This window comes from Barbus barbus (assembly GCF_936440315.1).
Source record: "Barbus barbus genome assembly, chromosome: 21".
NCBI classification, from domain to species: domain Eukaryota; kingdom Metazoa; phylum Chordata; class Actinopteri; order Cypriniformes; family Cyprinidae; genus Barbus; species Barbus barbus.
In genome coordinates, this window is record NC_136749.1 from 26,695,118 (window position 1) to 26,707,698 (window position 12,581).

At 35.2% G+C, this 12,581-nt stretch overlaps 1 protein-coding gene across 3 annotated transcripts; it reads left to right on the forward strand.

Moving 5' to 3' along the window:
* Positions 1-8,894: 8,894 nt before the first annotated feature.
* On the forward strand, positions 8,895-12,484 carry LOC306887063 (protein rapunzel-like). 3 transcript variants are annotated; one of them, XM_079444540.1, is made up of 3 exons: positions 8,974-9,035; positions 9,550-9,656; positions 10,645-12,484. In XM_079444540.1, exon 3 carries the CDS (start codon positions 10,689-10,691, stop codon positions 11,868-11,870), a length of 1,182 nt encoding a protein of 393 aa, XP_079300666.1. In that variant the 5' UTR covers positions 8,974-9,035; positions 9,550-9,656; positions 10,645-10,688; the 3' UTR covers positions 11,871-12,484. The 3 variants fall into 3 exon arrangements, with proteins under 3 accessions (XP_079300665.1, XP_079300666.1, XP_079300667.1); XM_079444539.1 differs by lacking the exon at positions 9,550-9,656 and having other exon boundaries at positions 8,895-9,035; positions 10,645-12,478; XM_079444541.1 differs by lacking the exon at positions 8,974-9,035 and having other exon boundaries at positions 9,522-9,656; positions 10,645-12,478.
* Positions 12,485-12,581: the final 97 nt, after the last annotated feature.

Below are 12,581 nucleotides of genomic sequence, written 5' to 3' on the forward strand. Positions count from 1 at the left end.
ATTTAGACATATACATATAATTACTTTTATTAGATTGCTAACATTTTGCAGTTGCAGCACTTTTAGTTTATTCATGAACTATTTGCCTTGAAAAACTCATTGTCATTGTTATATGTTCATTGTCACTTGTCCGACTGTACATTTAAAAAATATATTATTTTAACAATTTCTTTTACTCTACGAAATAAATGCATTTGTACATTTTAAAGGAATAGTTTACCTAAAAAATCCAGCACATTCCATGGAACAAAAGGGCATTTGTTTAGAACTATTTTAGACTGGTTTTTCTTGTAAACGGTGCTTGATCTGTGCATACTTCTCTCCTGATTAAGACAAGATAACTTTATCACCAGAGAAAGCAGAGGACTTTTATTTTAGCTGGAACCAATGGACTGGAGTGGTCTAGATTACTTGTGGATTATTGTGATGTTTTTATCAGCTGTTCGAACTCTCACTCTGACGGCACCCATTCACTGCAGAGGATCCATTGGCGAGCAAGTGTTGTAATGCAAAATTTCTCAAAATATGTTCAGATGAAGAAACAAACTCATCTACATTGGATGGCCTGAGGGTGAGCACATTTTCAACAAATTTTCATCTTTGGGTGAACTATTCCTTAAAGCATATTAAGTGTTTTATTATTATTAACGATTTGTGATTTATTACTGTGCATGTTTGCTTAAAAATGTTATAATATAAGTGAATGTCTATCTGAAAGCATTCCCTTTAAATGCAGTAGGCAGCAAATATGTTAAATGTTGTAAACAAATGCTTTGTAGTAATAAAAACTGAAGCAATGCGACTGGACAGTACTGCAAAGAAAAGTGTTTCCTCATTTAGCCTGCATGATAATAACGTGAGCTGACAGTATCTGTTCCTCATCAGCCATAAAAAAGCCCATGGCAAGACATCTCAGGAAACTAATGCATGTCTTGCACAGCAGAGAGCGCATGATGTTAGACTGATATACAACCTTTAAAAATTCATGTCGGTTCAAGTTAAATGTACACACTGCCTAGAAACAACTGAAGTTCAGTTGTTTACTGATTGAGCTTTTTTCAAGATTATATGCAATAATAAATCTAATTTCATTTTCCTGTTTTGTATGAGATGTTTCACATTAACATGACTTACAAGTGATTGTTGACATTCATTGCTATTAACTCTCTGAAGTGGACACATATAGCACTCAAAGCCACGTCTAATTAAATTACTGCTTTTGTACATAAGTCAGCAGTTTCTGGCCAGGGGCTGCAGAAATAGAGGGTGAGTAACCTTTCGCTGTTAATATACAGACGAGCTCCAGAGTGCTGTGATCAGCTCTCCAGATCCACTCATTAAGATCACTGAAGTGCGGAAAGAGGGAACATCCATCATTTAACACTCATGAGGGGCTTCAGTTAGAATGTGATTCTATTTTATGCTGCTGCTACAAAAATTATGTTTTTAAAGCAGATCAGATGTTAGTGTCTTCACATAAAGCCTGAAGATTTGGGACAAAAATAAAATATAATAATAATTCATTGTGAAAATAGATGACATTTTTTTCTGTTCCAGAGGTATTTTTCCGATTCATTTTTACCTAACAGAAAATAAATTGGGGAAAAAGTGCTCAATAAAGTGTTTTATTTTTATTTTTTCAAAAAGTCACAGTACAAGTTAATTGGAAATTGTCATTGGAAATTGTTAAATTTATGAAGAACTTTTCATCCCATAAAGCACTGAAAATAATGTCAAAAACAATGACACAATAGAAAACTACTGATTTACACCAGTCTTATTTTAGTATTAATAGTATTATATTTTTGTTGATATTTTGAATCGAATTTAAAAAAAACTATTTATTTTATTTGCTGTTTTTTTTTTTTTGAGTTAAAGTTTTTTTAATTGTGTTGTGTTTTTAATTGTGTTGTGGCCTATTCGTTTTTTTATTTTATTATTATTATTTTTTGTGTAGTGTATTTATAGTTATTATTTTTAGTTTTAGATTACATTTAAATTTTTTGTTATTTTATTTATTAGCTGAATTGGCAACTAGCTGAATTAAAAGAGATTTAAGATTTTAGGCTATACAAACACTTAAAAAAAGGTGCATTTATTTCACTTGGATTCAGTATTATTTTGCAGATTTTAAACTGCAATGTGCAAAGCTTCCAGTGTGATTTGCTTCCAGTTATTTTACATATACAGTCCATTATGCTGCTTGATATTGTATTTTATTATCATGTTATTTTAATTCATGAACATAAATCACATTGGTTTGTAGCGCCATAGTTTTACCATTTACTGCACTTTGTTGTTCTTCAAGTTATTTGATGATTCTGAAGTCTCGGGTATTAAAAGAAAACAGCTTACTTAGCTATTTTTACTTACGTTGCAAAAATAAGGTGGATAGAAACTCCTGTAGGCTATTCATTAGTGGTCGAGGCTTCTGTCCTGGTTGGAGTTATATTGATCCATGTAGCCTCCATATCTGATAAAGTTACCACCTGTTACTAAATCAAAACAAATGTATTTTATTTTGTATGACATAGTGACAATACAGTTGAAATACAGTACTTTTTACACTAAATAAAAAGAAATATTTTTTGCTGTTATACACATTCTGCTGGCAGATGGCGCTAAAACACATTGGAACTAATGAATGGATGTTTTATTTCACCAAATGCACTGACAACTAAATAGTGAACAGAAAAAAAGCTTTTCAAAATGTAGCTATATAGTTATTTATTTTTAAATCTATAAAATTAAATCTATACTTTAACAGATATTTTACTACAAACTGCTTCTGACTTTGTTGCTATATATTGAAAATAAAGGCCCTACCTACTCCAGGAAAGTCAATATCAATATTTAATAAACCAATAAGTGATTTTATGAAGCCCAACATTATAGTACTGCCAGGGGTGGTGGATCAATCCCAGGATACCTCACTCTGGCTGCATCTGCCAATCACAGCCTGAGCTAATGACATTACCTATTCATCAGAGTGGACCATCGACCGGCCTCCTGCCTTTAAGTGGCCTGATCTGATAAAAAGCATTAAAACATTTGTACTGTGACACACACCAGCTCACCCTCAGCCTCCACACTGGATTCTTCCTTCTGATGAGTCTGACTGCGCTTATAAAACCTCTGAATATGTAGTTTTCTTCACAGAATGGTACTGCTAACTGAGGAACTGCATGCATTCCTTCTCCTAAGAAGCTGTATATAAATGCTTAGTAATTTCAAGCTCAATGCTGTTGCTGTACAGCACGTCGTTCACTGTCTGTCTCTGAGGACACGTCAGCACTCTGGAATCTCTCTGTTTCAGTGTTTTGTCTCTAGTGGTGAGATAAGCTCAACTCCTCTGCTCTGTTGACTCTAAACAGTGTGAGTGTCTCCTCAGCACAGCAGTATATCAGACTGTTGAACCACCCTCCCTTCTGCCTGATTCATTCCCACAACACTTTCAACTTTGACAGAAAGCAACTGCTTCCCTTCCATGAGTGTCACTTTCATGACAGTAATATATATATATATATATATATATATATATATATATATATATATATATATACATATACATATACAAGGTTTGAGAAAAATGTAACAATCTATTTGAATGAACTTCATTGAAAATATAAACCGTTTTTGATCAATTGTTTTTACTGATACTCACACTTTTCCACTTATCGATTATTGGTTATTTAAAACCAGGTCTGCAGATTGATGCCATCTAGTGGGCCTCTACAGAAAAATACCCAACGACAACATTACGAAATCAGTCTTCAAAGGTCAGTTAATGAAATTAATTATACATTATAATCACACACACACACACACACACACGTATGTGTGTTTCTAAACTATCTTTCACCCATTTCAGAGACAGAATAGAAATGTATTTATGCAAATAAGCAGTAATATGTGCATAATAAGGTTTTTTATATAAATTAATAGACTTTTTATATATTTGATTAATTATTGTACTATTTATTGAATAATAAATAACATCAATATTCTGAACTTTTTTGTTGTTTTTGGACGTGATTTGCTGTTACATAAAAGTACATTTATTTATTCAAAAAACATTTGCTGTGTACATATATACTTATGTGCACAATAAGTGCTTTTTTGCATAAATGAATTCACTTTGTAACAGAAAATCAAGTCCTAACAAAAACAAATGTTCTGAATAGTGCACTGTAAAACGTACAATTTTAAGGCAACCAGCTTCAGCAGATTTTTGAGTTCTCTCAACTTATTTTTGTAGGAGATTCTCAACTTTTTGTTGCATAAACTTAAAACAACAAGTTGAGAAAAGCTGAAGCTGTATTTTTTTTTTTTTACAGTGTGGTTATACAGTATTAACTGTAAAAAAAACACTTTCTTGCAGTCTTCAAACTGTGCTGAAAAAATAGATAAACAAATGATGTAATGAGGAATGATTAATCATGCTTGTGCTCTGCGCGGTTATTTATTTTGGGATGCAAGTTTAGTTTAATCTGAATGTGAAGGGTCAAGAGCGTGAGAAAGTAGAAGGAAGAAAAACATCAATGCAATCTGGAACACAGGAGGAAATTGTTGGGATTAATAAACTGCAGAATAAAATGAACTTTATAAGCAACTCTCTGTGTACTGCAAAGGCTTTATGCAATATAAAACAAATGAAAATACAAATGAAAAAACATACAAAAAGAACAAATGAAAAAACATCCACAAAGAAGGCTGGTGTGTTAAAGCTGTAAATGGTGTGTTGTTCTTGCTTTGGTAAACATGAGTACAGACAGATGAATGATTTCACAACTGTACCACATTTCACAACACGTGAATGCGTGTATAGATGTCTCATACAAAATATCCCTATATGATGCTCTTTTATAATATCTGTATTTCAGACTACCACAAACAAACATAGCGTATCTGAAATTTGAAACCAATGACCCTTTTGGCTAAAGTACACTGAAAACTTGTCTGACAGGAACTGGTTTAACAAACAGGGAGGAGTGGACAGATCTGGTGTGGATTCCTGTGAACTTTATCTCTAGACTCGGAATGGTTTATTACATGCTTTTATCTGTTAAATGATTACCATGCAATTTATCCTGGACTGACTTCCAGATGCCAGATGCTCTTTATCTTTTTGTTGAAGGTTTAATGTTATGGAACAATGATTTATATACTTATATGATTTATATATTTATACAATGTAAACATTTATTTTGTGTACTAAAGTAATATTTTAACGGTTAACAGGGCGGGGGATTTTTCTTATATTTAACCAACTGGCAATGAACAATATTCTTTTTATAGCTTCTTTCCTGACAAAACCACAAGAGTCATCTGTAACACACAGCCTTCCTCTGGTTTTCTATCTGTCTGTTGCAGTGCTGACAGTCTAACGTTCATGCGGATACATTTTATCTCCGAGTTCTGGGTGGAGCATCACATGATCACCAAAGTGACCCTGTACTGTGATAAAACCCAAACAATGTGGATGACAATAAACGTCCTTCGGGCAATAACACTGGATTCACATAACGATTTCTGTGCAAATGGACAGACGTTACATTTTGAATTCACAACTATGAATCATCCATGTTTCTGAGCGTGAGGACAACCAGAACAAGATGACAAATTAAGGTTAAATGACAAATGATCATAAATTAACTCCAATGGCCTTCACAGGACAAACAGCCGCGCATTAATGAAGAACTGCAAAGCGGTGACCTTCTCTTTTCATCGCTGTCTGGGCTGTAATCACATTTCCCATTTGCATAAGGTTGAGGTTTTTAAAGGGCAGAGTGAGAGAGATGCTTTAGAAAACCTGACTGAAATCAATACAGACATATACTTGAGGTCGGTCAAGACGCTGCTAAACAAACTCACCATTAACTGGGAACTAAACAAATTGTTTATGGTTTAATGCATCATGCTTTATTCAGCTACTTTAATACAGCTGGTACAAAATAAATACAAAATTTATTTATATATAATTAATATAATAATAAAATATACATAATACGCTCACATATGTATGTATTTTGTTGGCAAAGTGGGTACAATAAAGAACTATTATATTATAATTATTATTAATTATAATTTTATTTAATTAGTTTAATGTACAAAATTTGTAACACTCCTGAAACATATTCGGTCCTGTGTATCATGTATAGTGGTTTTGAAAAGATATTTGAAAAAGATGCATTAGCCCAGATATCTTTTAAAGAAAAAAAATATACTGTAGTTACTGTCATTTCCTCTGAAGCTTGTCCAGACCAGAGGAAGCAGATATTCAGGTCTGTCATTAAAGCAGTGTTCATCCTTTGCCTTAAGCGAAATGACATGTTTTTCCATAATTCACTGAAAGCTCTCTGCTCACGTCCTGCGATCCGGAAGCAGCTGTTCCCTGACACTGCTGGTCAGAGAAGGAAAGGATGGACAAAGAATTAAACTCAAAAGAATTAGTCTGCAAGAAATAAAATTATATATATTTTTCCCCAAATGACAGCCATTGTGAAGAGACCAGTGCTAAAAACTTAAAGTACTAAAAATAATATGCAACAGCTCATTTGCATTGTATATTTCCTCATTCGCAGATACAGTATATCTTGTTTTTCTCACATGACAGACGTTGGCACATTTACAATGAAGCATGCATTGAATTTGTTCCAACGAAACATTCAGAATGCACTTCAATTTGGTAGCCAAGACAAACCACATGATTACGTCTTGATGATTTTTGGAAGAACCACCTGAATGATCTTTTAGTTTCAGTTAAGAGGACAAACCTGTCTGAATAATTTCAATTTAACATTTAGCCAACTTGGCTTGCAGCTAATTCCCACATTAAATAACAGGTATGCTAATACTTGTTTATTGTAGAAAAAATCTGATTCACTGTCTACTAGTACAGATTTGTAAAATGGACATTAAAAAGCTAGACTTTTTAACCTATTTCATATTTTGCTTCAGGTAAATAAGAAATCTGAACCAAAATGACATCTTGTGGCTGCATACATAAGCACTTCACTACTCACAGTAAACATGACAGATTCTGAACATGAGGTACACTAACTATTAACTTGCCTAGATTTTACTAATAAAAAAATAAAAAACATCATGCGGCAAAAAGCTAATGTTGTTCTGGTGATTGCTGAGGCATGCAACACTATTCCTATTGCTCATATTACTTTTCAAAACCCCTAAGCGTAAGCAATAAACTTGTGTTGTGCATAAATCACATCTCAGATTTTCCATATACTTTAATTCAATACTCATAATAAATATTATTGATGATAAATTCATGCACTGAACCATGCCCTTTCTTGCACACCTTGCATAACTGTCAATCTGACAGATTTGTTGCTGTTGTTCAGACCAAATCAAAAACTTAATCCACTTTTTTATAACTTTACATCATGACTCGTGCTAAATTAGAAACAATAATGCATGGGCAGGGATGTCAAATACAGTGAAGGACTATTGAGAAGACACACCTTAAAACACTACAAGATGTGGAAGCTGTTTTCAGCCATTCATTCATTGCTTTAATATTTCAGACCATCTTTGCCTAATAGTGTGCTTTATAGAGACCACTAACAAATCAAACTATATGCTTATATTCTCTATAGTTCTAGAGTGTTGCTAAGATATTCTGGACGGTTTCTAAGTCAATGCTAGGTGAAAAGTAACAGCACTCTTGTCAACAAGCTGTACAATTTGAGGTATCATTCATACCTGTACAATATGAGAAGTTTAATTCTTAAAGTTAGGAAGTGCATTAGTCATTTGATTGCACTTCTAATAAATTTGGAAAGTATCTGCCACATCACACTCCAGGGTCCTTTTTACTGTTTCTCATGCATGTGCATCAGTGATCACACCCCTGTATTACTGCGTATGTCATTGTTTATTAGCAAAACTGATTTGCATAGTGCGAGATCTAACAGTGACGTGAAGATTTGAAATGCTAAAGCCAGACCCTCTGTAATCCACAACAGCCCCCACTGTTCTTCTACAGTCGAGTCAATGCATGCCAGCGTGTCCCAGCGACCGCTTCAGCACAAAGGCTCTGGGTTTGTCCGCCTGCCATGCTGAAAACAGTAGAGCCTTTCTTTAGCATGTAAAGCAGGGTGACGGAAGTGACCCAGAGGCATCAGGCCCGCAAGGGCTGGTTTCACGCTAACTTCAGATTGCCATGTTGCTCACCAAAGTCTCCTAAAAGAAGAACAATGTGAAGACTACAGTTTATTTATTTGCATATAAAAACAATTCATTTAACCCTTTGATGCATGGTGTCCACTATCGTTTGGGGCATTCAGAGTGTGATATTATATGCAAATTACTTATCACTGACAAAAACACATTTTGACATTACGCCATTAAGATTTTTAAGACAGCATAAATTCAACATTCAAATTGCAGTGGACAAATGTGTAATGGGAATAATTATATTCTTGTTTTGATGAAAGAAAAAACAATATATTTTTCTCTTTGTCATTTAATAAATTATGCATGAGAGGTTTATATTATATATACAATTATATAAATTGCAATGTTTTTTGAAGTCTTTATGCTCACCAAGGCTGTATTTATTTGATCAAAAATACAGAAAAAATTGAAATACTGTGATATATTCTTACAATTTAAAATAACTGCTTTCTATTACATGTAATTTATTCGGTTTGCCATATTGTCTCACACAGAAGCCACTGTGAACGTCTGTACCCATGACAACACGCGTAGAAGGGCAGCGCATGCAGAATGTTTCAAATGGAAAGACGCTTCTAAGCATTTCTGGCATTATACCAATGCATGCTGATTTTTCTCAAAGAAGGCATGTTTACAGGATGTTATCTGTCTGTGTGCCTGTCCCTCGTCTCTTCTAGTGGGCTCAGAGGAATGCTGGCAGGGGATGGAGTTAATCTGAAGGGGGAGTGCCGCAGGAGAGAGTCTATATATACATGTGGACCCTGGGAGGATGGTGCTTTTAGTTGGACTCTGTTGGAACACTAGAGAACACCTCTGAACATTTCACCAGACTAACGGTGAGTATCCTTTTTTTTTGGTCTTTGTCCATTTCCATTTATCATCTTTTCCTTTCTCTTCTTTCATCTTTTTTTTTGTTATTTTATTGGCACAGCTCCAAAAACTTTATAGAGCATTCAATAAAAAGTCACAAAATACAAAAATAAAAATAGCTGGCCTGTGATCTATGCTTTTTGTCATGAAGAGTTGGAGAAGACTCTTTGTGGGAATCTTTGTGATGTAAATGCCAGTCAGTATTGACTTAAGCACAACACCCTGCCACATTATAAGCATATAATACTGGATGTTGTGCTAGAGTCAATATACTGACTGCTACGAAGCTCTAAGCAACATTTGGATAGAAATAAGGGATGTGGCTCTGAACTTGAACAGTTCCTCTTTTTGAGAATCAGTTGGTTGGTTCCTTTCCTTTTTTCCACTGAGTAGAACCATCAAACACTGTGTTTTCTGATACAAATCTTTAGATTGAATTTCTTTTAAACTTATTTTCCTACATTTTATTTTCATATGAAGTCATTTTCTTTCTCAAATCGGACACATCCTGGAGTTTTAATTTCAAAGCCATCTTAATTATTCTTACAAAGGAGGACTTGAAACAATCAGGATCATTGTATTGTTCAGTAAGTATTGTTTTGCTCCTAATTCTATTGAGATCAGAATGCTCTTTTAAAAGATGCCAGTCATAAATTCCAAATACGAGTTCTACACACTTATCATTGATAATAAAAGCTACTGAATTTCCATAATTGTTCACATAATCCACTAAATCATTATGTGAGACATTATTGCAACAGAGCCAAATTAAGTGTTTGATGTTTGAAATATGTTCATCAAATGTCAGGTTTAGTCTTGTATTTTTATTTGTGTTTACTTTGTATGTAAAAATCTGAGTCATATGGTGTAGAATATGGTTTCACCGCAGGACAAGTGTATTGGTTACAGATTTTCTCAGATCTGGGTGTGCCTTTTTTCTGTATATTGAGTCTTGGGAAATTAGATACGAGTGTGAGATCATCTCCCTTGTGTAATCGAAGTGCCCAGAAATGTCCTGAAATGCTTAACAGCTAAAGCTGTCAAATATATTCTCCCAGCAACCCCTCCTGAAAACATCTGCTTTGCTATACATCTGGGGTTTAAATGCTGAATTATTCCCCAAAGAAGGGGAGTGAACAGCTCTCCGATTCATGACGACTGTGTGCTCACAATACTACTAATAAAGTGTGCCTTGAAGAACAAAAAAACTTTTAGCATGTTTGCTTTATTAATTCTTATAGTAGACACCTGATCTCACTGATCTGCCTTTATTGTTGTATAATTTGCTGAGACTTAGCTGGCGGGGTGTAAGGTGGAACAGGACATGCCCGAACAAGACCAGAAATTTTTCTTTTTTTCTTCAAATGGCTGGAGCCCATGGAAAACATTTATAAATGTACAAACACTCTGGTATTTCTGCCCCTGTGGTCTGGCTGTCCAATTCATCTCAGGTTACTGTTAAGGTCCCATCCTGAGCAAACAAATATGACCCTTAGAAATGTCTGCATTGATTTTAGTATTGATTTTTATGTTGTGGCTTCCACTTTATGATATATATGCCTTGATCTGTTACAGACAAGGGTAAGAAGGATAAGACGGCCTCTCTGATTTGAACCACAATGAATCGGGTGGAAGAATGGGTTTTGGAAAACAAGGACAAGATCGAGAAAGGAGTGGAAATCATGGGGCAAGGCTGCGAGGTTTTAGCAGCCACAGTGGGACAGTTCCACCCCATCCTGGAGGCCGTGTTTTTGGCCTCGGCCGAGCTCCTCGGAAACCCAGAAGGCAAAGAGGCCAAGTTCCTCGCTGAGCAGTTTGAAAAGATCAACCAGAAACTTGAAGGTATTCGAGATGAAATCGAGCAAATCGCTTTGGAGTTGCAGCGAACGAGCATGAATAAGCAGAACTTTGACTATGAGGCAAACATAATCAGTCAATACGAGAAGTTTCAAGACTTTGTCAATGCTAAGCCCAAGTTCAAGGAGAAGAAGAAGGAGAAGTTTATAACCCAATATGAGAACACTGGTCGCGATCTGAACATTGATGCCTTGTACAATGCTGTAACTGGAGAGAATACCTCCGGAGATGCCATGTTGGACACGGTGGTGACCACAGAGGAAAGGAGCAGGAAGCCAGTGGAGGAGTTCTGTGCCAGACTGAAGAAGCTATTTGTCATGGGAATTATAGCAATCATGGGTCACACCGCCCTGAAAGAGGGAGCAGTAGGCGAGGCCATAGTGAAGAAATGGCAGGATCGCATGGAAGAAGTAGAGACACGCATGAAAGCGGCAGTGGATGACTGCATTGAGAATTTCCCTCTGCAGGCCAAGATGGATGTGGAGAAACAAATTCAGGAGGGTCAAGCCAACGTTGACCCAGAGTTCACTGGATTTATACTGGATATCCTTGCGAAGAAATATTACTGGGTTTCCTGGTCAGTTCGGGTCTTCAACCACAGTGGCATATTCTTCTGGAATTGGCTCGCTGGCAAAAAGTACCATGGAAGTGGTGGAGGTGGCAGCTTTTTTGATCTTCTGACCCAAAACAACATCAGAATCGTGGTGTCTTTCAGTGCAGACCCGAAACCGATTAACAAGAGCCAGATTGTAGATCAGATAGAGATGCAAAAGTTGAAGGGGAACATGCAGTCTGTGGCTAATACACTGTGGAAGATGTTTCCCAACACTGTGGTCCATGCCATTAGCTGCTATAAGAAAGTAGAAGAGAAAAACAACTTCCAGCCAGAATGTTTCTACTTTGGGAGCCACAAAAAGGCATACCTGTGCATTCATTCTGAATAGATATGCGAAAAAATGAACTGGCAATCAGCCTTCTACGTATATACTTCTGGTTTAGAAATTTTGATCGTATTAAATAGTTGAACATTATAAAGCAAATATAAAGTAACTAAATTGTTACTGCGCACCTACAATGAAAAAGTATATTATTGCTGGTTCACTTTATTTTCGCATGTCAGTGCATAAAAAGACCATAAATAAATGTATGTGTGTGACCAAACATGAATGTGTACATTTCAGATAAAAAAATTGTATGTTTTGTAGTTTAGAATACATTTGAAAGAGCGGTTGAGTGGAGAAAATTTATACGATCAACAGATTCATGGGATTTCACTGTTTGTCGTGGTGTTTACAATCAAAAATCATTTCATTTAAACTTTAGATTGTAGTAAAAGTCTTTCCTGGAAAAATACTATAATAAGCATTCAGTTAACTAGCTATATATACACTCTGTAACCCAAGAATTATGTCCGTTTCTTGTTTATGATTGTATGTAATCACAAATAAAACAACTATGATCTAGAAATTTGTTTCAAAGTATCAACAGCCATCCAAATGGAGCTTATTCAAGACAGATATTGTACTTTTTTATTAAACTTACTGTATGCTAATCCGTCACAGCTTTGTTTTCATTTGCAAGGTTAATATAAGGTTCATATTTTAAAAGTAATGTATAAGAGATTAATAAATGTCGATATTTTAAATTATTTCCCC